The 26,158-nt window shown below is 50.4% G+C and overlaps 1 protein-coding gene and 1 non-coding gene across 4 annotated transcripts in view; one reads left to right on the forward strand and one right to left on the reverse strand.

The window, feature by feature from the left end:
- The window catches only part of MEGF11 (multiple EGF like domains 11), a 235,069-nt gene that overhangs the window by 180,350 nt on the left and 28,561 nt on the right, over positions 1-26,158 (forward strand). For all 3 annotated transcript variants that reach the window (XM_060005740.1, XM_060005739.1, XM_060005738.1), the window contains exons 10-12: positions 21,569-21,689; positions 22,651-22,814; positions 23,905-24,007. In XM_060005740.1, coding sequence (XP_059861723.1) covers positions 21,569-21,689; positions 22,651-22,814; positions 23,905-24,007 — 388 coding nt within the window. The remainder of the gene's footprint in view (positions 1-21,568; positions 21,690-22,650; positions 22,815-23,904; positions 24,008-26,158) is intronic.
- Positions 10,052-10,159, reverse strand: LOC132421245 (U6 spliceosomal RNA). The gene has a single exon (XR_009518536.1). It is a non-coding gene; the product is annotated as a U6 spliceosomal RNA (small nuclear RNA).

Here is a 26,158-nt window from a genome sequence, read left to right on the forward strand (position 1 = left end):
AGATCGTGGTCTTCCAATCCCCACTGTCCCTACTGAAAAGTCACTTATCCTGCCTAAGTCTGAATTTCCTCATCTGTTAAGAGGAGACAGCCGTGAGAGTGAGAAACTTCAAATGGAAAGTTCAGGACCTGGAACACTAGATGCCCAGTAAAAGGGCAGTAATTGCAGGTGAAATGTGACAGTGTGGGAGAACTCTGCTTCCCTCAAGCCCAGCACTCCCTTCCAAGGAGAGTGCCAGGATGAGTTATGCCCAGGGATTCCCGATGCGATAAAGCCATAAACGTGCACAGTTGCTGTTCCAGGCAGATCCACCCAAGCACCTGTGGCTCGCCCTCAGTGGTCAGTGTCAGGAGGCGCTGTGGGGGGGACGTACCTGTCAGTGTTTGGGGAAATGAACATAGGGATGGAAGTGGGAAGAGAGTCTGGGCATTTTACATGTTAGCTTGGCAGCAGCAATGGAATCTCTTCGGGTATGCAATGCGGGACTACATTGGGGCTGCTGAGTGCGAGAAAAGAGCCCTGGGCTGAAAGGCAAGAAACCAAGTTCCTAGCTCTGGTTCTTCTAACTCTTGGGGCTTCCATTTCTCATCTATAAGATGGGAATGAAATTCTCTGTCCAACAGAAACAATGGTGCGGGAGCCAGTCATTAAAATGGGAGTACTTAAAACTGGGCGTGGCGTCGGTTCAGCACCTTGGACAGTTCCCACGAGCTTCTGCTGCAAGGTTGCTCTTGCCCTGTGAGAACCCAGGTTCCTTACCCAGCCAGAGCACCAGGGTGAACAGGGGTAGGGGAAGGCAGAGTGAGGGTCACATGACAGGGGTCTCAAGCTGGCAGAGTCCTGCGAGTGTCCGAGTGAGGGATGATTCAGGAAGTGAGGGGAGGGTATTGTGGTTGAGGGGACTAAGTGGAGCTATCCCTCCACTTGGAAGTTGGGGTCCCATCACCCCTCTCCATGGCTTCTCATTACCCACCAAAGAAAGCTCAAACCCCAGTCCTTTGTAACCTGCCCTTAAAACTAGTTAGTCCACCCTAACCTTATCCCCTGCTACCTGCCACAAACCTGTGCTGTGGCCACACATATCCGCTTTTCCCCAGACACAGCGTCTGCTTTGGGCCTCTGCCTGTGCTGTTTCTCAAGCTTTTCCCTCTTCCTAGAATGGCCCTCCCCACTGTCTTTATCTCAGTCTATGAAAATCCTTGTCAGCCTTTCAGGCTAAAGTCAAAGGCTGCCTCTTCCATGAAGTGTTCCCTGAATATTCCTCACTTTAGAATTAACCCTTTCATCTCCTCTGTTCCCACAGCACACGGCTCAGCGTCTGTCTCCCTCCAACCCTGCACCTCCTACTGCCTTCCCCCACCACATGGCTACCATGTGAATATCTTGCTCAGGACACTTTGAAATGAATAAAAGTCTTGGGAAGAGCAATGAATGCCCTTAGCAGAAGTTTCCAGAACTGACCTTTATAGGAAGGAAACTCATGGCATTTCCGAAGGGCCTTGCCAGCAGGGCGGGAGCTTAAATCTACCCACTGGTTTCTCTGCATTTCAGATAAACAGGCAGCTGCAGTGGGACTAGAGCAGCTGTTCCCCAGCATCATCTCCAGGTTCTTTGGGCAAATGGTATGAGTTTCTACCTTACGCAATTCTATATAGTGGTGTTAGCCAGAGACTCTAGAGCCAGATTCCCCGCTTTCATGTACCAGCTTTGCTTCTTGTTAGTTGTGTGACCTCGGGCAGGATATAACCTTCCTGTGCCTCTGTTGTCTCATACGTGAAAGGGTAATAATAATAAAGTCCAGTGAATTATTGGGCTGATTAAATTAATTCATACATATAAAATAACTAGAATGCCTGGTATATTAGTCATCGTTCAACAAGTGTTAGCTATTATTATCATTATTGTTGGGGATGCTGCCACTGCTATTGTCGCTGTTGTCATGTACCCAAGGGGTCCCCTACCTGAAGAGGCTGACTGGTCCAGGCCTGAGTCCCCTGTTTGGGGGTACAGGTGGAAATAGGGGCGAGGGGAAGAGAGCAGAGTTAGTTGAAACTTCCTCCTGGCTGGGAGCTGCAGGGTTCCCAAGGGCTCCAGGGTTCCCAAGAGCAGCCACAGAATGAAGAACAGACTTTCTCATCACAGCGGGGAGAAGGCCAGTTTCTCAGCCCCTCCACATTCCTCTGCTGGCCAGCTTTCCTTAATTAAGGCCTCACCTACGTGGCCAGCCTGATGAAGCCTCCTCCACTGCTCTAAAACTAATTGTTGCCGCCTTGGCACCTGGAGTGAACAGCCTGTGAGGTCACTGCCGGTGCTACAAAGACTTGATTTCCCAGACCTCCTCCCCGCATTGACGCATTGAGCCCGTGTGGCCGGGAGATAGGGGGCCCTCCGGTTGTTCCTCAGCACAGATGCTCCCTTTCAGCTCCGGCTATAAGGGGGACGGGGAGTGTGGGAGGCGGGGGAGGGGGGGCCTGGTGTCCCCTCCCGTGGGATTCGGGGCCTGTATTTCTCCCCGGATGACAGAATTTCTATTACCTTAAAGGGCTCATCTATTTATGCTGCAATTTTTTGCAGCCCTGTCTGACGTTATTGAACCTTGCATACTGGTGAGGGAAACGGGCACTCCATCACCCAAATGAACAAACTAGTGTACCCATTTTTCTCCCCTCTCTCCCTGCTGTCGGTAGGTCACAGGCAAACCTCAGCTGCTCAGGCCAGTGAAGGCGGGAGGGGGATGAGAGTTACAAAAATCCATAGCAGTGGAGCAGTGACTGAATTTTCCTCCAAGGTTTCCTATGGCCTTTGAAGACGTCACCCTCCCCCAGCACACACACACCCCCGCACCAGCTGGGCAAAGCGCATGTCTGCCTCTTGTGTGGCTCTTGAGCTGAAACTAGGGAGAGAGGGCAGCTGCGGGGCCAGAAGAGAATGTGGACTGAAAATTAGAGCCAGGTGATGTATATAATGTGTGTGCATTTCCTGTTCTAATTGTTTCGTTCTTCATCACACTGAGGTCAGACTGTTAGCCCCATGCCTAGAAAACCAGCTTCTCATCCCCTAACCACCCCACCGTTGACTAGCTTCCTAATTAGCATAGTAAAAGATTTTCCTGGGTGCTGTGCTGGGGATGAGGAATTCACTCTCTAGCTGCCATGCCCGTGTGAGCAGAGGAGCACAGGTAGTACAAAGTAGCAGAAATGATCCAAAAATATAAACACATACACACACATACATAGTCCGGTACTCAAATCCCAGCGTCTGTCGTCTTCTGCTGAATGGCCTTGGCCCAGTTACTTATGCTTCTCAAGCCTTAGTTTTTCATCTATAAAACGGGAAATAATGGCACTACATTCTAGTGTTATTCTTTGGATTGAATTAGATGAAATACGCACAGTGCTTAGGAAAAAGCCTGGCATGTACTGAATGTTCAATAACTGATTGTCACGGTTCCTTGTGTTTACTGGAGGTAAAGGTCATGGACTTTGGGGTCAGACAGGCCTGGATTGGAATCCCAAGTCTTCCGCTCTGTAGCTGTGTGACCTTAGGCAACGTACTCAGCCTCTTTGAGCCTTACTTTCCCATCTGTTAAATGGGTTAATAATGCCTGCCCTTCCTGGTCTGTGTGAGCACAAAATGAGAATTACCCTTTACAGTGGCAGACTCGGAAGAACACTCCGTGCTTCTCTGGTGCACCCTCTCATTTTGCAAGGAGGCAACCAAGGTCCAGACAGGGAAAGTGACTTAGGTCACACAGCAAATCATTGGCAGAACTGGGACGTGAAGCAAGTGACATAGCTCCCAGTCAGATGCTTTTTCCACCTTCACCTCCATCTCATGAGTTCGCTGTCCCCACAGCAGACACCTACTGATTTTTCCCAGGGCAGAGAGGGATAGGGGTGTCACCAGAGTGTTAAATCATGTTGGCAATTAATCCACAGGGCAAAATAGGGAAAATTGGTTTTATGTCACAAAGGCTGAGTCCAGCCTTCCCGCTCTGGGACTCCATGGTTTGTAGCTTTATTAGGGAAAATTGCTGACTCGTCTGTTCTAAAAAATAAACAGTCCCCCTGTCACACCACCCTCTCCCGGCCGTGCTCCTCGCGTCTTTATCACTGCCCTCATCACTGGGGTCCGGAGCCGGGGCTTGGGTCTCAGGCCTGGTCCCTGCAGCTCTCTCCATACAGCAGAAGAAGCTCTTGGGGCAGGTCTGAGGTGTCCATGCTTTAAACACTCCCAGTTTTCCTTTTGTCCAAGTCTCTGGCGATGATGGTGTTTCTTCCCTTTTCAACTCCCAGTCCTGGCCGCCCCGCAGACTGTACAACGTGGGGGGGGGGCCACAAGTCAGAGGAGCTTCCCTGAAAGGTCTGGAGGAAGTGGATGGCCGAGTGAGGGTGACAGTGGCCCACGTTCGGAGCACTGAGGAACCGTGGCGGGCCCTAGGCCAGGCTCTCTGTTTTTCATACGTTATTTTTACTTAATCCTCGCAGCAACCCTGTAAGTAGAGGCTGTGAGGATCCCCACTTTGCAGATGAGGAAACTGAGGCTCAGAGAGCTGAAGTAACTTTCCCTAGTTGGTCCGTGGTCACCAGGAGCTGAGCCTATAGCTGTTTGAATCCAGAGCCTACCCTTTGAGCCACAAACAAAAATTGTCTGGAGAGGAGAGGGCTGTGGATCTGTGGTAAGTAGCCAGCTTTGACACTCTCTCAGGCCTTTTCCCAGGAGAGGGGACAACGCTAGCTACCTTATTCCTCAGTTGGAACCTAGTGACTTCCCGCCCTTAGTCTTCAAGGGGAGGTGGCTGGGACCCTCAGTCTCCCTCCCTTACTGTGGCGCAGCACTTTACAGTTTACCCAGCTAGCTGTCTCACACCTAAGCTTGTTAAGTCCTCACAGCTCTCCTGTGAGGAAAGCAGGGCGAGTATTGTTAGCTGTATCTCACAGATGAGGAAACTGCAGTTCAGAGCAGTTACAAGACCTGACCTACCAGGACCTCGAACTGGGCCTAGAACCCAGGGCTTATGGCTCCAAGACCAAGCTCGCCTCAGGACGGCCGTGCGGGGTAGTCAGTGCTGAGCAGAGGCCAGCCGGGAGTCAGACCCGGGCCCCAACCCTGGATCAGCCACCTACTCACTGTTCGACTTTACCCACGTCCCTTCACCTCTCTGTGCCTAACTTCATGTTCCGCAAAATGGGGCACAAACCCTGCTCCCTGTATCCTCGGTCTGGGGTGAAGCTGAGATGAGACACGTTGCTGGGAAGGCTAGAAGGAGTGCCAGGTGTGTGCACCCGGAGGCGTGAGGGAGAGCAGTGGGGTCCAGGCCGCAGACTAACTCCCTCGCCAAGGCTGTGGGTCTGGACCAAAGGGAGAGCCCACTCCCCACCTGCTACCCCTGCCCTGAAGCCCCAAAGCCCCACCTAGCCTGGCCCTTCCCCAGCCATCTCCCCGCTTAGTCCTTAGCACCAGTAATTCCATCTGCAAGAGTAATTACGGACCCTAGGAGGGGAAGGGACTCCTGACAGAAGATGTCTGGAAAATGCAAAATGTTGCAGAAAAAGATCATGAATAAATTACTTTAAGGTGGGGCTAATAGGAAGACTAACAATGGGGGTAAATGAAAAAAAACAATCTCAAAAGTTCTCTCCAAAAACACTACGAAGTAATTGTTCTCCCCTCTCCTAAAAGTTCTGAGGAGTGTTCACTCCCTGAGACCGGCCCAGGGGAGCGGGGCCTAGGTGCTCCAGCCCTCAGCACAGGTGGCCCCAGTGAGCAGGGGTGTAGGGAATCCAAAGGAAAGAGTGAAAGCAGAGCAGGCTGGACCCGGCAGCCAGGTGGGCACTGGTGCTGAACTCAGCAGGCAAGAGGGAGTCACTGCAGTCCTGAGCAGGGCCGTGACGGAACGCTGCCTCACTTGACCTCCACACCCTGTGTGGGGAGACGGTGACATCACAGGTTAGGGACCCAGCATGCAGTAGGTGTTCAGCAGATGCTGGTTCCCATCACTCCCCATGGTTCAGTGGAGGCTGCTGGCAGAGGGGGAAGAGCATGAGGTTTGAGTCAGGAAACCTGAGTTTGAATCTCAGCTCTGCCGCTCACCAGCGGGGTGACATGCTCGCCAGCAGGATCACCTCTTGAGCCCCACTGTGCTCACCTCGCACGTGGAGTTCCTCCTAGGATGGTATAAGGATGAAACAGGGTGCACTACCAAACTGGCACAGAGTGGGTAAATCTTAAATTTCTTTTCTTCCATCTGCAGTGGGCTTGGGCTCAAATTCGGCCGCGGGAAATAATCAAATGCCTAAAGCATTTATAGCAATTCCTCTGGTCCAGACACCGTTCTAAGAACATTACATGTAATAATTTATTTAATCGTCACCCCTACCCTTGGAAGAAAGTACTATTATAATCCCCGTTTTTGGAGATAGGGAAACGGAGACACAGAGAGGTTAATAACTTGCACAGAGTTTGTGAATTCTACCCCAATAATGCTGAAAAGGAAGAAGTTGCCCAAGGTCCCACAAGTGTCAGAGCCAGGACCTGAACCCAGTAGTCAAGTTCCAGAGCCCACTGACCTGCCCCTTCTGTGGGCAAACCCAGAGTGAGCCTCGTGGCCCCCCACCAAAATGAAACCTTAAGCATGGCCAAAGGGGTGCTCCAACCGTGAGAACTGAATTAGGAAGTGGTGTCAAACTATAGGGCAACCAGACATCTGTCTGGGAGCTGAGGGAAAGTGTCAGTTTCCCAGGTGGTGGTGTGGATAGAGCACCCAGTCATCACCATGACACCCATCTGTATCACGGTTAGATGTCGCCAGTGCCATTTTACACACAAGGACACAGTCATGTCAAGGTTACACAACTCTGAGCATCTCAGCCTTCCCCTCTCTCAAACCGGAGGCTGAGCCCCTCCCCAGGCAAATGCTGCCAGGACAAACCCCTCCTGCCCCATCTCCCTCTGAGGGCTTGCTCCCCTCTTTTCCCCCAGGCCTGCAACCCCAGACAGACTTTGACCCAGGCCTTCAGCCACCTCATCCCTTCCTGCTGGGAGGTCTGAACTGAGCTGCCTTCAAACCTGCCCCCCGAGGCCTCAAGTTCTTTAATGGAGAGCACATCCCAGGCCCGTATTATGTATAGTGATGCATTCTATGAGAACTTGTCTGAGACACCTCCGGGCCCAGAGGAAACCAGCTTTAAAAGACTTGAGTAATTTATAGAGTTGGGGGATGGGAAGGATGGACAGTGTGGACAGTAGAGGCAGCCTTTCCCACCTCCATTTCTTTCGTGGTTTTTTTTAACTTATTTTTGGCTGCGTTGGGTCTTCATTGCTGCACGAGGGCTTTCTCTAGTTGAGGCGAATGGGGGCTACTCTTCATTGCGGTGCGTGGGCTTCTCATTGCAGTGGCTTCTCTTGTTGCGGAGCACGGGCTCTAGGCGCGTGGGCTTCAGTAGTTGCAGCACCTGGGCTCAGTAGTTGCAGTGCGTGGGCTCTAGAGCGCAGGCTCTGTAGTTGTGGCGCACGGGCTTAGCCACTCGGCGGCATGTGAGATCTTCCTGGACCAGGGATCGAACCCGTGTCCCCTGCACTGGCAGGTGGATTCTTAACAACTGTGCTACTAGGGAAGTCCCCCTCCTACATTTCTTTTTGTTCCGCAGTAAAAGCCTCTCAGGTTTCAACTTCTGGCCTTTCTTTGCATTCATTCTATAACTTTTTTTTTTTAATGATTCCACAATCGATAAGCCACTGGATTTGCCTGAGTCTGGACTTGCAACCTATCTCAAACAGAAAAGAGTGGCCCAGGTGCCTGCCTTCAGGGCAGGGGGTTCCTAAAATAGGCTGAAACACAGAGTCACTTGCCTGCTCTCGGGGACCTGCCTTTGTCTTTTTTTTTTAATTTTATTGAAGTATAGTTGATTTACAATGTTGTGTTAATTTCTGTTGTACAGCAAAATGAGTCACTTATACATATATATATTCTTTTTCATATTCTTTTCCATTATGGTTTATCGCAGAATATTGAATATAGTTCCCTGTGCTTTACAGTAGGACCTTGTTGTTTATCCATCCTATATATACCAGTTTGCATCTGCTAATCCCAAACTCCCAATCCATCCCTCCCCCACTCCCCGCTCCCTTGGCAACCACAAGTCTGTTCTTTATGTCTGCGAGTCTGTTTGTGTCATAGATAAGTTCATTGGTGTCATACTTTAGATTCCACTTGTAAGTGATATATGGTATTTGTCTTTCTCTTTCTGACTTACTTCACTTAGTATGATAATCTCTAGGTCCAACGATGTTGCTGCAAATGGCATTATTTCGTTCTTTTTAATGGCTGAGTGATATTCCATTGTATATATGTACCACATCTTCTTTATCCATTCATCTGTTGATGGACATTTAGGTTGTTTCCGTGTCTTGACTATTGTAAATAGTGCTTCTATGAACATAGGGGTGCATGTATCTTTTCAAATTATAGTTTTGTCTGGGTATATGACCAGGAGTGGAACTGCTGGGTCACATGGCAACTCTTTAATTTTTTGAGGAACTTCCACATTGTTTTCCATAGTGGCTACACCAATTTACATTCCCACCAACAGTGTAAGAGGGTTCCCTTTTCTCCACACCCTCTCCACCATTTATTATTTGTAGACTTTGTGTGTGTGTGTGTTACGCGGGCCTCTCACTGTTGTGGCCTCTCCCATTGCGGAGCACAGGCTCAGTGGCCATGGCTTACGGGCCCAGCTGCTCCGTGGCATGTGGGATCTTCCCGGACTGGGGCACAAACCCGTGTCCCCTGCATTGGCAGGCAGACTCTCAACCACTGCACCACCAGGGAAGCCCTATTTGTAGACTTTTTAATGATGGCCATTCTGACCAGTGTGAGGTGGTACCTCATTGTAGTTTTGATTTGCATTTCTGTAATAATTAGCAATGATGATCATCTTTTCATGTGCCTATTGGCCATCTTTGGAGAAATGTCTGTTTAGGTCTTCTGCCCATTTTTTGATTGGGTTGGTTTTTGTTGTTTTTGTTGTTATTGAATTGTATTAGCTGTTTGTATGTTTTGGAAATTAAGCCCTGTCAGTTGTATCATTTGCAAATATTTTCTCCAAGTCCGTAGGTTGTCTTTTTGTTTTGTTATAGTTTCCTTTGCTATGCAAAAGCTTATAAGCTCAGTGAGGTCCCATTTGTTTATTTCTGCTTTTATTTCTATTGCCTTGGTAGACTGACCTAAGAAAACATTTGTACAATTTATGTCAGAGAGTGTTTTGCCTATGTTCTCTTCTAGGAGTTTTATGATGTCTTATATTTAAGTCTTTAAGCCATTTTGAGTTTATTTTTATGTATGGTGTGAGGGTGTGTTCTAATTTCATTGATTTACATGTGGCTGTCCATTGTCCTCATTGTATATTCTTGCCTCCTTTGTCAAAGATTTATTGTCCATAGGTGTATGGGTTTATTTCTGGGCTCTGTATTCTATTCCATTGAGCCATATGTCTGTTTTTGTGCCAATACCACACTGTTTTGATTACTGTAACTTTGTAGTATTGTCTATAGTCTGGGAGGGTTAAGCCTCCTGCTTTGTTTTTTTCCTCAAGATTGCTTTGGCAATTCTGTGTCTTTTATGGTTCCATATAAATTTTAGAATTATTTGTTCTAGTTCTGTAAAAAGTGTAATGGGTATTTTGATAGGGGTCGCATTAAATCTGTAGACTGCTTGGGGTAGTATGGCCATTTTAACAATATTAATTCTTCCAATCCAAGAACATGGGATATCTTTCCATTTCTTTGAATCATCTTCAGTTTCCTTTATTAATGTTTTGTAGTTCTCAGCATATGTCTTTCACCTCCTAGTGAAATTTATTCCTAAGTATTTTATTTTTTGATGCGATTTTAAGAGGAATTGTTAGTTTATATTCCCTTCCTGATATTTCATAGTTAGTGTAAAGAAATGCAACCAATTTCTGTAGTTAAACTTGTATCCTGCTACCTTGCTAAATTCGTTTATCAGTTCTAGTAGTTTTTGTGTGGAATCTTTAGGGCTTTCTGTATATAGAAAAATATGGAACACTTCACGAATTTGCATGTCCTCCTTGCAGAGGGGCTATGCTAATCCTCTCTGTATCATTCCACTTTTAGTATGTGTGCTGCCTGAAGCAAGCACCTGCCTTTGTCTTTAGGGTAAAGTTTGAAGCCTTCCTGGCTGGGCCAGTCTGACCTTCAGGCTCCTGTCCCACTGCTACCCTTCAGCCGTGATGCTCTGGAAAATCCAGATGGATTGCCTTAACCTGGAGACACACCCGCCCTCCCATGTACAGTGTCTCCTCTTTACCTTTGTTCAGTCTGTCCTTTCCCTGGAATGCCCTTGCTCTCTATCCTCCTGGCCAAATTCTGCCTGTGCATCCACACAGGATCAGCTCAGTTGCCATCTCCTCATAAAGCCTACTTGCTTTCTTCCTATGGGACACAACCTATCCACAGGACACTGCACACCCACTCTGGTGGCACACTGTGGATGATTCTGTCCTACTAGACAGAAAGCTGCTGGAGGGCAGGTCTTTCTGATTTGTCCCTTTTCCCCATCCTGCCATCCTCCTAACCCCAGTCCACTCCCCGGCCTGCACAGAGAATGATCAGTAAATCTCACTGAACAAATTCCCAGGTCCTTTAGAAGCGTCCCCTAAGTCATGAATATGCCACATTTTGCTTGGACTCTAGTCAACACCCCCCATCAGCCCCTTCAGGGCCCTCTGTCCCCCACAATCTGGTTCCCACTTGGGACATTATCACTGTCGACATAGTCAGCCTCTGGCTCTGCAGGCCACCGCCCTGGGCCCACACCTCCCAGCCACCACCCCAGAGGAGCTGGGTTCTGCAGTACACACACACACACACCCCCCATATATCCAACCCCACAAAGTGGACCCAGCGTGTCCTTGCCATGTACGCCACGTGCAAAGCCACGGTGGTCAAATCCCCCCTTGAGGCTCTGTGACCAGGATCAGCCCAATGTCTGACATGCAGATGCTAAGCTTACCCCACAGCTGTCACACCACTGACACACTCACACCAAAGTCATACGCTGCATAGACCGTGCATGGGGCAGTGGGCTGGCGGGGGTTGGGGGTGGCCTATAAGCTACCATTCAAACCAAGACACTGGGACAGCAAAAGCCAAAATCCTATCCCTAACCTGCTCTTCCACGCAGGCCAAACATTTGTACATCTGGTATACATAGGGCCCACGTGTATTACTCACATGACATACATCAGGAGTGGGTACCACTCCTTGCACACACACACACACAGGCTCACCAAAAACAGCCTGCAGAACATCTGGAAGTAGGGAGGCGGCCCACCTGCACCCTTCCCATGCTCCAGTCTCATCTTGCGCTGCCGCCCCCTCCATGTTCTACCCTCACACTCCTCTAAATGCTCGTGAAGACCCTCCCCGTGTGGAATTTCCCAGCACTTTAGAGCCACTGTTCTTCGGCACTCTTTAAAACCACTAGGGAAATCATGAAACCCAATGCAGAGTGATTGAGGCCATATGCTGTCAGTGTTTGCCCAGAAAGTCCCGAAGCTTCCAGCCCAGGCTTTGCAGGGAAGCCTCGTTCTGTCTGCTAAGGGAGTAGGACCCAGAAGGCCTGCGAGAGATGTCCTGATCCTCTGTGGCCAGAATCATCCCCACCTCCCAGGTACTCAGGAGCTGCCAGAGCATTTGACAGGGCTCAGTGCTGGGGGAGCAGAAGCGGGAGAGTGAAGCTGTCACGGGAAGCTCCCTTCTCTTAACTGAGAGCTGAGGCCGGCCTGTGTGCGCGATGTTGCGAGCATCCCCAGGCACCATTAGCACCAGCAGCGGCAGCAGCACCATCACCATCACTGTAACCAGCTTTCTCTCTTCCAGAGGATATACAGTATTTGATGGATGTTGGCACAATCCCCAGTCTAACACTCGCTCCCACTACCTGTTATTCCACATTAGCTTTATTCTTTCAAGCCTTAAAGGCTTCAGGAGCCTCGTAACATAAGATACAAATGCCCCCTAAGAGTTCCCTCCAAAAGCCCCTGTTAGCCATTCCCGCCTCCACTGCCAGCATATGTTTAACATCAAATGTGTAGAAAAGCACTGACTACAGGGCCTGGTATGTATTAGGTGCTCAGGACATTGGGGTCCCTGTCACTGCTGCCCTGTCTGCAGTCAAGGCAGCCAGGTCTAGAGGAAAGAGTGGACTGTGGAGTCAGTTGGCCCCTTTCCCACAGTGTGACTCAGGGCAAGTTGACCCCTCCAGCCTCGCTTTGGCCTCTCTCCAGGATGGTTCTCTCTCTAGATAAGTCATTCCTTCCCTGCAGGGCTGTTATAAGAACAAAAGGAGACAAGGAACAAAAAGTGCCTGGCACAGGCTAGCACCAAGGGGGCAGTTAAAAATCTGAGTCTCCTTCCTCCTATCTCCAGCACTGGGGATGGGTCAGTCTGTCCTGAGCCAAGGGTCAGCCCTGTCTGTCGGGGTGAAGGGGCGTGGACAACAGTAAGGACCAGAGTCTTGCCCACACCTGCTCCCCCTTCTCCAGGGACTGCCCACTATGCATGTACCCAGCATGCAAGAACATTTCCAGGGAGTTTAGACTTGAGAGCCTCCTGATAAGATACAGATACCTCTCAAGAGTGTTCAATAAGCCCTTATTAGCCTGTGATGCCTTCTTGGAGCTCAGGAGAGGCTCTCAGGGGAGGGAATGGTTGGAGAAGAGAAAGGGGCCACAGATGGGACAAGGGCATCAACACAGAGGAGAAAAGAAACTTGGTTTGACCATCGAAGTCTCCAGGAGGACCCCAGCTTGGTTTACCAGCTTAGTTTACCAGCTAAGTGAACAAGGCCTGAACTTGATCCCAAATGTCCTTTTTTGGCCACATTCACTGTGTCTCAGGTCTTCCTGAAATGTCTTGGTATCTGTGTGGGAACCATTAGGAGGTGTCTGAGCTCCTCTAGGGAGACCTCTTGAGGAGTCAAATTTATATAGCATGTTTGTGCAAATTAGGAAAAAACACCCCTTTCTCAAGACATTCTACTGACATCTGCAAAAAAGCTGATGTAATATATACACAAGCTGTAGTGACTGCCATATGAGTGGCACCTCTAGAGTTGTGCAGTGCACAGCCTGCACAACTGTACAGAGCAGCCTCAGGTCACTGACAGCCTACTCATGTTGGACAGACTTAGGGTTTCCAGGCCTAACCTCAGCCCTTCTCCACCTGTCCTCCAGGGGAGCCAGGCAGAATGAGTCAGCCGCACAGGCCCTGAGCATTACCCCCTTGGCACAGGGAAGCAGGGATGGGGATGGATGTGACAAGTGGCCTCCGTCCCTCTCTCCCTCTCATCTCTCTGGCCCTCTGTTCCTCATGCCTTATGCAGAGTTTCTCTTCCCCAACATGCATCCACTGTCAGTTGCTGCTTTATCAGTGACACACTAATTAGGTCCAGTGAGGTTTGCTCTGCATTGGAGAGGCCTCTGTGGCTGGCATGCAGTCCAAGCTGTTCTCTTTGCCTCGTGGACCACGTGTCACTCTTTCTCCCTGGGAAATCACAAGTGAGGCTCCCACTGCCTAAGCCCTCAGAGCTGGGAGTGGCGGTGACCAAGAAGGGTAGGCAGGGGGAGTGTAGCAGCCCAGGGCTGGCTCCCTGCTTGGCAAAGAGCAGACGCTTGCCTGACAAGGGGCTCTGTAAACAGTGAAGCACATTCCACATGTGTGCTTCTGGCATTGAAGCGCCATTGGGCACCTAACTCAGCTTGCGTTGGTGGCCCTGAAACTCTAGGCACAGCACGGGAGAAGAGGGGAAGAGGAGCCACCAGAGGACTGGGGAGGCCACTGCAGGGCATCTGGAAGTAGGGAGAGGCCCAGCCTGAGCCCTTTCATGCCACAGCCTCATCTTGTGCCTCACCCCGCTCCCACCACTGGAGGGTAAACTCCATGAGAGGAGGGACAAGCTCTGTTCCGCTCACGGAGTATCCCCTGGCCTATCACAGTATCAGACACATAGTAGTGTTTCAAAAACATTCCCTGAATGACTGAATTAATTCGACCCATAGGCACTGAGCACTGACTGTGGTCGAGGCACCATGCTAGGGCCAGGGCCGTAGGGCTGAGGAAAAGAGACCCAGTCCTTACCCTCATGGAACTTACAATCTAGTGAATGAGAGCTGATTTTGTTTTAATTCATCACAATTGTGAAAAGTGTCACAAAGGAACAGGGAACAGGGAAACCTGCTCTGGAAGTAGAAGGGCAGGGGAAAGTTAAAGAATATAGGAGCTGAAGGGGACCTTAGGTCACTCCTAGTCTAGCGTGATGGTTAGTGAGGCCAGGGCCTGTCACGGCACCTGGCCTATGGTAGATGCTCAACAGGCGTTTGTGGGTTGAATGGGTGAACGAATGAAGCCAGGTCACCGTGAGCCAGTACCTTTGCCTCACTTAAACCTATGTACTGTGACCCCAGGTCCAGGGCCCTTTCTTGCCTAAGCCATCCCTACTCCTCCAGCAAGAAGACATGGGGGCCAGGCCGACTTCCCTGGTTGTCTGTCCCAGAGTCCTTTCTGCTGAGTTCCCACGGGCCTGCTGAGCCTGCCTACTACCTCAGCCTGGATCTAAAGAACACAGTCCACTCCGTTTACACTGCCTTCTACCCACAGAACATATTTAAGGGGACCCTGAGACAAACTTGCACAATTGCCTACCCCTTTTGTGTGAGGGAGGGTCAACCACTTTCCATCCTCCTCCTCTTTCACTCCAAAAAATACTTATTAATCTCCTGCCCATTGCAAGGAAAATGGATGATCAGCACAAGGAACCCAAACAGGGCCAAACTACAAAGCAGCATATTGCAGGGGAGAAAATTCAATAAACAACATTTGAAACAAATTTAATAGTACATATAACTCACTACCCACCAGGGTCTGGGCCTGTGTTGCCACATTGTACAAGAAGGCAAGTGGAGGGCTTCCCTGGTGGCGCAGTGGCTGAGAGTCCGCCTGCCGATGCAGGGGACATGGGTTCGTGCCCCGGTCTGGGAAGATCCCACATGCCGCGGAGCAGCTGGGCCCGTGAGCCATGGCCGCTGAGCCTGCGCATCCAGAGCCTGTACTCCGCAACGCAACGGGAGAGGCCACAACAGTGAGAGGCCCCCGTACCGCAAAAAAAAAAACAAAAAAACAAAAAAGAAGGCAGGTGGAGGGGAGATTTGCATCTCTTTAGTGAGACCAGCTCCAGGGGTTCTGCCAGTAGCTCTTTCAAATCAAGTTCAAAATGTTAACAGCCTATGCTGCATCTATAATTAGCAGGCCTTTGGATGGGAGGAGGAATTCACATCCATCCTCTATTCACAGAATGGAGACACTGAGCAGGACTGGCAGGCTTCCCTCCGCAGAAGCTGGAACCTCGGGGACCTGCCCCTGTGGGAAGTGGAGGGCTCCCTTTCCTGGGCTGGAGGAGGGGGGCGGGCTATGCAAGTGTAATGGGGATAGATAGCAATATAAAAACACCCAGATATCAACTGCCAGGTGCTGAGAAAGGGCCAAAGTGTCTGGACCTGGCCGGTGGCCCTTCCTCAAGGTCAGGGCCATGTCCTCTGGATGCTCTGTGCTTAGGTGGTGAGGGTGCTGTCGATGTGAGTGAGCAGGGGCAGCGTAGGCTATCCCAGAGTTTCACCACATATGGGATCTTAGCATCCTCTGCTGAAATGGGAGCCAGAAGATTCGAGTTCCAAACCCATCTCTGCCTAGCATTGGCTGTGTGACCTTGGGCAAGTCACTTTCCCTCTCTTGGCCTCAGTTTCCTCACGTGTAAAACAAGGTAGCCGGACCAAGTGATTCCCAACATCCTTTCCAGCTCTGGCACAAGGAGCTGTCCCCCCACTGATAGGAATGGGTATGTGACCAGTCCCAGGCCACACATTAGCAGACTAGGTGGCCACCCAGATGGTGTGACTTTTAGATTCCAGGAGGGCTCCCCACCCCAGCCCTGCATTCCCACCACTCCTCACTCCTTCAGGTTAAGACCCCTACTGCATGCAAGAAGATGCTCAGAGAGAGCTAAAAGGTCCTTAGACATGATCCAGCCAGTGGTTCCCAGCTAGACACGTGCAGAGGCTGCAGTAGGTTGCCAGGAGTGGTTTCGAACATTTCACAAAGCCTACAGGCAGTCTTCCATTACCTGTGACAAATCTCACTAAAACACCAAGGTTTTTCTTCTGCTGTTAATTAGAATTAAATTAACTCTATGTGATCTCCCAGGTTAGCATGAGCTAATCAGAAGCCCTGATTGGTTATAGGTGATATCATAGGAATTTCTAGGTCATGGTTGGTGGATAGGATGCTGCCACCTGCATCACATGGCATGTGGTCACTGGCCAAATTGCACCTGTTTAGACACCAGCACACAGTGACAGCAGTGTCTCTCAAACTGAGAGAGCTTTGTAGAGGGAGGATACCAACAAGGGCTCTTGGTGGTGAAAAGTTGGGGAGACTGATTGATTTCAACAGCCACATATAATTGATAAGGAAACCAAGGCCTGTATGTTACCTAGTATGAACATCAGTCAGAAGAGAAAGCTGTTTTCCAGCAGCAAGATGTGTAGGAATTCTGGATGGAGATCTTGGGGAACAGCTTCAATAAAGGGCCTTAACTGAGGGAGTGAGCAGAGGTGCTAGGCTATCTGAAACATGTGAGATGCCAAATACAAACTCCCCAGCTTCCCTGGGTTCTCATCCTGTCCTTTTTTCCAGAATCTGAAAAAATCAACAGACGTGGACTCAAGGCTGGTCTGGGCCAGGCACTGGGCTGGGGGGAAGAGGGTAGATAAGTCCCAGTTCTGCCTCATGGGCTCACTCTGACTTTCAGTCTCCTTCTCATGAAGGCAATGAATTTGATCATCTCTGAGATCCTATTCAGCTTGGAGGGTCTTGTCTTCCAGAGTGGATGCACTCGAGGCCAACAGGGTAATTTTCTAGCTGTACTTCTGACCCTCAGCCTGGCTGGGCAGGGTTTGGGTAGGAGGTGGCAGGATGGGGCATGGAACCATAGACCAGGATCTGGCCTGGCGTTCCCTTTGCACAAGAACCCCCAGGGAGGCTCAGAGTTGGTGTGGTAGCATGGGACTCTTCCTTAGACCAGACAGTATTCTGCTTCCTGTGTGTGATGGGAGCCACAGAACCCCGGACCACCAGGGCCCCTCACTCATTTGTCCAAGAGTATTCATAGAATACTTCTATTCTGTGCCAGGTACTGAGCTAGGGATACTGGGGCAACCAAGACAGATAAGGTCCCTGTTCTCATGAAGTTTCTAGTCTAACTTGGGGAGACAGACAGTAAATAAGTGGACAAATAAACACATCTAGATGCAAGCATGAGTGTCCCTGCGTGGCCACTGCCTTGGAGCTGCCCAAGAGCAGAGAGCAGGTCACAGGCTCCTGTGTGTCCCTGGAGCCCACTCCCAGGACTGGCTCAGAGTTGGCCCCCACTCAGCAAACATTTGGTGAATTGCCTGGCATGAGAGAGAAAGCATACGGAAGGTGCCCAGTCCTTTTGGTTCTGTCCATGGTAGCATGGTACACACAAGCATCTCATTTCAATTAAACAACATTTATCGAGGGCCCATCTATGCACCAGCAGGGTCCTAAGCCCTGAGAATCTAGACATGACTAAAATCAGATCCCTGGCTCCCTCAGCTGACAGCGCAGGGCGGAGGCAGGCATGTGAGCTAACCCAGAGCCCCACGGTGCTAGGATGGTGGTGGCTGTTGGTGCGCCCAGTTCCCACCAGGGCAGGACAGGTAGTCTGGGGAGGGAACACAGCAGGAGGGAAGGACGAGGACGAGGAAGGAGTCACAGATTTATACCCAAATCCACACAGATGGATAAGCAGTCACAGATTTATACCCAAATCCACACAGATGGATAAGCCCCCAGACACACACACACACACACACACACACACACACACACACACACACACACACACACACACACACACACTCACACTCACAGGTGTGTACACTGACTGCCTAAGCAAGTGTAGACATAAATACCCCTGTAGGCTCAGATGCTACACAGGCCATCGTGATTAAGGCCCGTTCGTGGTGCACCAAACTGGGGAGATGTGTGGGTGAGAGAATGGCCACATGGGGGGCTTGGCACACGGGCACCCTGGGAATCGCCAGACCTTGGCCAGGGGACACCTTGAGGTGGGCGGAGCTGTAAGTCTAAACCTGAGAAGTTAGGCTGATTATTGTCTTGCTGTGCATGTCCATCACCAGAGACAGCCAATCAGCGACACACACAGACCTGCAGATCAGAGGCCAGAAGGTAGGGAATTTGACAGAAAGTTTCACTGTTTGTACTTGTGTTTACTGAGGGGTTTGAACCTGGTCGGGTCAGGACAGCGAGCTGGAGGAGGGGGAGATGTACTAGGCCTTCAGGGCAGAACTGTATCCTGTAGAAGCTGCCTGCTTCCCCATCTGGATTTTTTGCCATCAGGAGCTAACAAATGGAAAGTGTTTGGAACACACAGCTCTTGGCACATGGTAGCCCCTCAGTGAGTGGTCATCTTCCATCCCCCAAAACCATGGGAAAAGTCTGGCCTGTTCAGCTGTGACGAGGGGAACCAGGGAGACAGCCTGGAGGAGATGGCAGGAGGGTGAACCTGGGGACGTGAGGTCACGTGCCCCATGTGAACGCCAGCCCTCCTCTCCTGCACAGGGCCCGGCCTTTGTTCATCAAGTGAGAGATGGATCCCTCCTCCAGAGATGCCTTCTGCTGAAACCTTTGAGGGTCTTGTGTATTCTTTTCGTAAGAGATACTATTTCTTTGTAGTAATAATAGCTCTTATAGTGCTTTCTACCTGCCAGGAACTGTTCTATCTGCTTCATCTATAACTAATTTAATCCTCTTAACAATCCTATGAAGTAGGGGCATTATTATTCCCATATTACAGATGGAGGAACTGAGTCCCCAAGGGATTTAGTAAATTGTGCAAGGTCATACAGTGAATAAGTAGTGGAAGCAGGATGGCACTAGACTCCATTCTCTAACCACTGGGCTCTGCCACCTTTCTGGAAAGATCTGGTTCTTTCTCCTTCGCCCTCACTGATACACCATGGGGCCCTGGATAAGTCCCTGCCCCTCTCTGTCTCTACTTCTTTCTCTGGGAAGCTAAAGTCCTGTCACCTGGGGGCTTCCCAGGGCTGTTGTAAGGCCAAGCTGACTGTCCATATCCATGCGCAGGCTACACTGGGAGAAAATGGGCCCTGGTGCAGCCTTCTGGAGAGCAGATATCTCGAGGCGGGTGCTCTGCATCTTGCCCCCTAGAGCAGGGCAGGGTGGTCAGTCCTCTCTGAGCCCCACCAGCAGACCCGCAGTAGGACTCACAGGCCCCTTGAGGCCTCCTAGGAGGACCGGGGTTAGAGACACTAATGAGGATGCCAGGAGAGAAAACCCTTCCTCTTAAAGTAAACTCACACAGAGAAAATCATAAACTGAGCACGCAATTTGCACCCCGGCCAAGGCCCTCAGAGCTTAAACATATTCTTTTGGGCTATTTATAGTCCTGGAGAAGTTAGAATTTTCTGGGTAATGGGAGCGCTAACAGATTCCAGCTGGTCAGGGTCTGCCAAGGACTGGCAGGGGAAAGAGTGGGAACCATGGAACCTTCTATTACAGGACTCTGCACTTCCCAGACCCTCCTCCCTGACCCAGCCTGTGCAGGTGGGACAGGAGGCAAGGGCTAGAGAAGAGCCTCTTCACCAAGGGCCATAATAAGGTCTCTCTGTGACCTAAATGGGGGTGAGGCCAGTTGCCCGGGCTCCCCTACTTCAAGGCTTTCGTTTCACAGATGCTGGAAGTGAGGCTCAGAGAGGGGCAGTAATCTATCCAGTGTCACACAGCTAGTGGGGCTCAGGCAAGCTCTGGTATCCTGGCCCATGCATCAGCATTCCTGTAGTAAACCTCAGAGCAAGACCTGAGAAGCTGGCTGGAGATGGTCCCTAGCGGGAGACAGTGGGAATTCAACATCCAGTGACCATATAGACAACCCCAGCGTGGGTTCCTGGGTGGGGAAGGCATGTCCTGGGTACTCTGAGAAGAGAGCCCCACCTTACTTCCCTGGCATTCAAGGCTACCAACACCTCTTAAATATCTCCCTTGCCCCTCCCTATACAAACTCCCCCTCCTGCTACCCCTAGAACATTCCCAACTCTCATATTCCTCTGTACTCTTGTCCACACTCTTCCCACCTGGATAGCCTTTACCCCACTTTCTCTGATTAAATGCTCCCACCCCTGAAGGCCTCTCAAGTTCCCATTCCTGGTGGCTCTGTGACTTGTCCTCACTCTGAACTCCTTACTGGAGCTGAGAGCCCACCCAAGGAGGCCTGGTATAGTGGATCCTGTAGGGTGTCACCCAGATTCACGATTCAGGATGGATGAAGGCACTCCTTCCATCTCAGAGAATGCTTTCCAGGAAAGCTGGTTTATGACACCTGGTGACAGAATGGTTAAGCAGACAGCCTTGGTTCAAACAGAGATCAGCCATGTTTAGCTCCATGACCTGGGCTGAATTCCATAACTTCTCTGACAATTGTTCTATCTATTAAGTGGGAATAACGCTGAGGCATTAGTTCCTGTCTGCTGAAGGTTTATGAGGATTAAATGAGATGATGTATGCATGGTGCTGGATATTGAGAAAGGACTTAATGGGCATTAGCTATTATAATTTACATTTAACTTCTCTGAGGTTCAGGGATAGGATATTATTATCTGCGTCAAGGGGTTGCTGGTGAGAATCAAATAAGATTGGTTGAGAGGCAGAGGGTTAAATTCCATGCTGCTGTGACCTAATACAGATTCAGGGGTCAAGTTTCCTGAGGGCTTTGCCCATCCTAGAGCTGGAGGCCTGACCCCTCCCCCAAATAGTGAGGATCACTGTATTGCTTTCCTATCACTGCTGTAACAAATTAGCACATTAGTGGCTTCAAACCAAACAAACGTACTGTCTTACATTTCTGTGGGTCAGAAGTCTGGTATGGGTCTCACAGGACTAAAGTCAAGGTGTCAGCAGGCTGTGTTCCTTTCTGGAGGTTCTAGGGGTGAATCTGTTTTCTGCTCATTTGGATTGTTGGCAGAATTCAGTTCCTAGGGTTGTGGGACTGAGGTCCCCATTTTCTTGCTGGCTGTAAAATGAGGCCTCTGGCTTCTAGAGGCCACTGCATTATTTGGCTTGTGGCCCCCTTCCTCCATCTTCAAAGTCAGTGCAGGCAGATGGAGGACTTCTCGAGGCTACCTTTTTGGTCATTTTCTATTCATAAGGACACTTGTGATTTGGGCCCACCTGGCTAATCCAAGACACTTCCTCTGTCTTAAGGTCCTTAGTCACGCCTGTAAAGTCCCTTTTGCCACGTAAGGTAACATATTCACAGGTTCCAGTGAGTAGAACATGGTGGGGGGGAGGCGGGGGTGGGCATTATTCTACCTGCCACAACCACCCAGCATGGGGCAACTTCTGACCCAAAATTCCCCTCCTCCTTTTCTAGGGGGAGGTCTGTGCAGTTCCCTGTGCAGCAGGGACCTACGGCCCCAACTGCTCATCCGTCTGTAGCTGTAACAGCGGTGGCACCTGCTCCCCAGTAGATGGCTCCTGCACCTGCAAGGAGGGTAATGTGCCTTCTTTCCCAATCCCATCCCCTCAGATGTGCACAGTGCCCAGGTGGGCTGCCGGCTGAGGGGTCTGGGCTGCTCCTGCCCCACCCACCCACATGCAGGGTCGGGGAGCCTATATGTCAGGTTCCAGCCAAGGAGACCCATGCCAGGGACTTCAACAGCAGGAATGTAATAAAGGGGATTTGTTACCACAGTGTTAGAAGAGCTGAAAGGACTTACAAGGGAACATGAGCAACCCAGAAAGTAGTAGCTTCTCCCACAGTTGCTACCACTTCCAGGGTGAAAGGGACAAAGGGAGGAAGTGGAGTTCCCAGAGCCTGGGAGTGAGGGCCATCTGGTGGGAGCTGGGTTGTGGGCAGAGGGGCTGCAAGATGGTGCTGGAGCACTGAGACACAGCCACCACCAGAGGCCCTGCTCATAGCAGAGAAGGAAGAGGAGATACCTGGCATCTCTCCTGCTCCCGCCCTCCCGTCACCGGCCAGGTCTCCCACCGGCAAGCCCATCTGGGAGCAGCTGCAGGGGTCAGCCCCCTGGGATACAGAACAGAGCAGGGGAAGGGGAGAAATGGATCTGAGGGCAGACAAGCCAGTAACCAGCCTCAGAATGGGAAATCAGCCTATCACCAAAACACAGGGCCCTGAGATAAGTTTCCTGAGTATACCCTCGGCACAGATAGCCCTCTCCGCCTCCACTGGTTCCCTGTCCCAGGTGGGATCACCCACCTGTGGCAAAAACAGTGAGAACCGGGAGGCAGGAGACCCAGGTTCTAGCCCCCACTCTCTCAACAGCCTTGCTGTGTTTCTGAGTTGGACCCCGAATGTGGAATGTGTGTTCTAACCTAGCAATCAGAGGAGGGGTGGTTTGGGTGTGATGCCTTGTACAGAGCTGGGGGGAGTGGGCAGAAAGCCATGCTGGGCCTAGATGGAGAGGTGACAGCCTCGTTCCCTCCCCTCAGGGTGGCAGGGCCTCGACTGCACCCTGCCGTGTCCCAGTGGGACGTGGGGCCTGAACTGCAACGAGAGCTGCACCTGTGCCAATGGGGCGGCCTGCAGCCCCACCGATGGTTCCTGCTTCTGCACCCCTGGCTGGCTGGGGGACAACTGCGAACTGCCCTGCCCGGTGAGTGTGGGGCGGGGAAGGACGGGGTGGGCCCATCAGCCCCCCATGCCCTTTCGCTGTAGTTTTTTTTGTCCACAGAGGTGCACAGAGAAGAGCACTGGACCAGGTGGTGGGACACTTGGATTCAGGTCTCAGCCCTAGCTCTAACCTCTCTGTCCTACTTCTGGCCTCAGCCCTCTCATCTATAAAATGACAGATACTTAGCAGATATGGTGATGTGGCCTCACTTTCCCCTGGGTGCTCTTGGGAAACATTATTGACTCTGGCACATTTACCTGAGCCCAGATGCAGCTTCAGAATCCTTCTTGACACAGTGCTACAGGACAGCTCTTACTAATCCATCAGAGTTGCCATTCCTTGATAATAATGTCCAAGCTTCTTTCTGGTTCCAACACTCTATAATTTTATGATCAAGGTTGGGAGGACTAAACCAAGCATTATCCAGTAATAACCCACCTAGACTTAATCCCTGGATCTTAGTCTAAGATACAAGTTAAGTTAAACCGATAGGATATTGTTGAATGAGCCCTACAGTCCTGGGTTCCAATCCTGCCTTTGCCTCATCCTAGCCGTGTTACCTGGAGCATGTTACTTCACCTCATCTTTAAATTTTGAATATAATGGAACCATCTCATAGAGTTGTTGTGAAGATTAAGAGAAATGAATTATATGAGACTCTTGATACCTGATGAGCACACAACAAATGTTGACCGCCACCTTCTTACCCACAAAGAAAAAAGCATAGTCATTCCTCACATGTGATCAATGTTTAAAAATCTGCAAGGTGCATTTTCATTTACAATTTTAATTAATGATCATTACAGCTCTCTGAGCTTGACCATTGAGAGGTAGGGCAGGACCACACCTCCCTCCCTCCAAACTGCATACTCTTCGTAATGCAGCCAAAGAATTATTTGGAGTAGCTTCACTGGATCCCCGGTTATAAAAAGTGCCTCCACAGCGCTCCAGCCCCAGTTTCTCTTCATCCTTGTTGGGCAGTGGCTCAGTTTTGTCATCAACATCCGAAAGAAGTGTGAGAACCTCTGAGGGTCTAGGTCTCGTCATTTCTCTCTCCCCCTTCTCTCCACAGGATGGCACATTCGGGCTGAACTGCAGTGAGCGTTGTGACTGCAGCCACGCCGATGGCTGCGATCCCGTCACAGGCCACTGCTGCTGCCTGGCCGGATGGACAGGTAACCCCCTCTGCCATGCCACCATCCTGGTCCTGTGAAACTGAGCTCTTGGTATTCTCCTGCTTCTCTTGACTGTTCCTTCACCTTTTCTTCTTCTTGCTTCCTACATATGCACCTTTTCTTTATATCCTCTGGGCTTCAGTTCTCCATTTCATTCCCTTTGAGTAAACAAATATTAATTGAACACCTAGTATGTGCAGGCTCTGTTCTAAGGGCTAGGGACAGACCAGTTTAAAAAATGCAGACAGAGGTGTGGGTGCTCAACCTGTGTTTGCAGGGGATATGGTGGAGAGGCGGACAGGGAACTTTCTCCTTAGCCCAGGCTCAGACTCCCGGCCCCTACATGTGTCCTGGCAGCTCACCTCCTAAATAGATGGCACGTCCATCCATTTCTCACCAGCCACTGCCACCGCCCTCGTCCACTGAGCACCATCTCTCAGCAGGCACTGCCTCGGCCTCCCGTTTTTCTGTGGGCCTCCCCTCTTGCACAGCTGCATCCACTCTGCACGTGGTGGCCAGATCCGTTCACATCAGTCCCTGCTCAGGATGCCCCCATGGCTTCCCAAGACACTGATCCAAAATCCTTACGGTGACCTGGGGTCCACATGGCCCTGTAAGGCCCTGCCCAACTCCTCCACCTCTCTTTTGCGCCCTCCCATCACTCACTTCACTCCACCACCTGGGCCAACCACCCTCCCTGACTCCAGGCCTCAAATGTGCATTCCCTCTGCCTAGATCACTCTTTCCCCTTCTCTTCACCTAATAACACCTTCTCATCCATCATATTTCGACGTAAAGATGACTTCCTCTGGGAAGGCTCTCTCCCCCTGATACTACCACCTCCCCAACCTGGCCAAGACTATGAAAGAGCCCCTTTAATTAATTCTCACAGCATTTTGCTGTACTTACTTCAATTGTCACTGAACTCTGATTTGAGTAACGATTTGTTTATTATCTGCCTCCCACCTTGACCATCAGTTCTGTGGAGGCAGGGACCACATCTGCCTTGTTCACCACTGTATCCACTGCCTGCCACACACTGAGAAATGGTTAAGAACACAGAGCTGGCACCAGACCTCCTTGGGCAAGTCCTTTACCCTCTCAGGGCCTGAATCCTCCATCCATAAAATGCAGATAATTATAATCCTTATAACTACAAGATCATTTTGAAGTTTAGATGAGTTAATACCTGTAAGCGCTAACAGTGCCTGGCACGTAATAGGTGCTCAGTAAGTGTAAGCCACAAATACAGTGTTAATGTTACGTGAACGAACCCACTGGCCATTCCCAAAGTGATGGACAGCAAGGAGAAAGAAATACAGGCATTGCTGGCAGTGTAGGTCCTCACATGAATAATTCACACCAGGCTGCTGGGCAACCTCTGTTCTCCGCAACCAGAAAGTTTCTGAGCAGCTGAGGGCTGGGGACATTGCTTCCTCTGTAGCATCTCCGACCTGACTCCCTTGCCCTGCCGCTTAGTACAGAGCTAGGCTCCACACTGGTTACTGGCACCCTAGACTCTTAGCTGGAGCCAAATGGAAATCCATTTTAATTTTTCATTGCCTTAATTTCGAGTGAACCGATAAGATTCCAATGACATCTGGTGCTTAAAAATTATGTCTTTGATGGACAACCTTTCAGCAAGGTCTCTGCTGTTCTAAAACTAATTTTCCCAAACGTGGTCCTGAAGTTGTTTCAAAGGAGCAATTGATGTCCTGAGATTTGTCAAGCAGAAGGAAACAAAGGAAAGACAGTGAGGGCGCAGGGTAAAGGCCCCAGCCCCCTGTTCGGCAAGCCCTCCCCACCCACTGCTGACTACCGAGCCCCTGGCATGTTGCTTGTGCCTAGGCTCAACACTTGTTTCTCTTTGCTCTAAGCATGTACGTGTCTTCTCCCCTTGCCCCCCTTAGCCACACACTTCTTGACTGGCATGATATCGAATTCACCTTGCCCTGCACATGGTAGGTGCTTACTCAGTGTTTACTGAAATAAATTGAAAGAAGCTGGCCTATAACCATGTATGGCCTTTCCCCTTGAAGTGAAGGAGACCTTGACGATGTTCCGCTCCAACCTCCTATGCTACAGATGAGGAAAGGGAGCTGCCCAAGGTCTCAGGACATTAGTGCCAACAGGATGGGAGACACTGGAGTG

Source organism: Delphinus delphis, chromosome 2 (assembly GCF_949987515.2).
Source record: "Delphinus delphis chromosome 2, mDelDel1.2, whole genome shotgun sequence".
Lineage (NCBI taxonomy): Eukaryota > Metazoa > Chordata > Mammalia > Artiodactyla > Delphinidae > Delphinus > Delphinus delphis.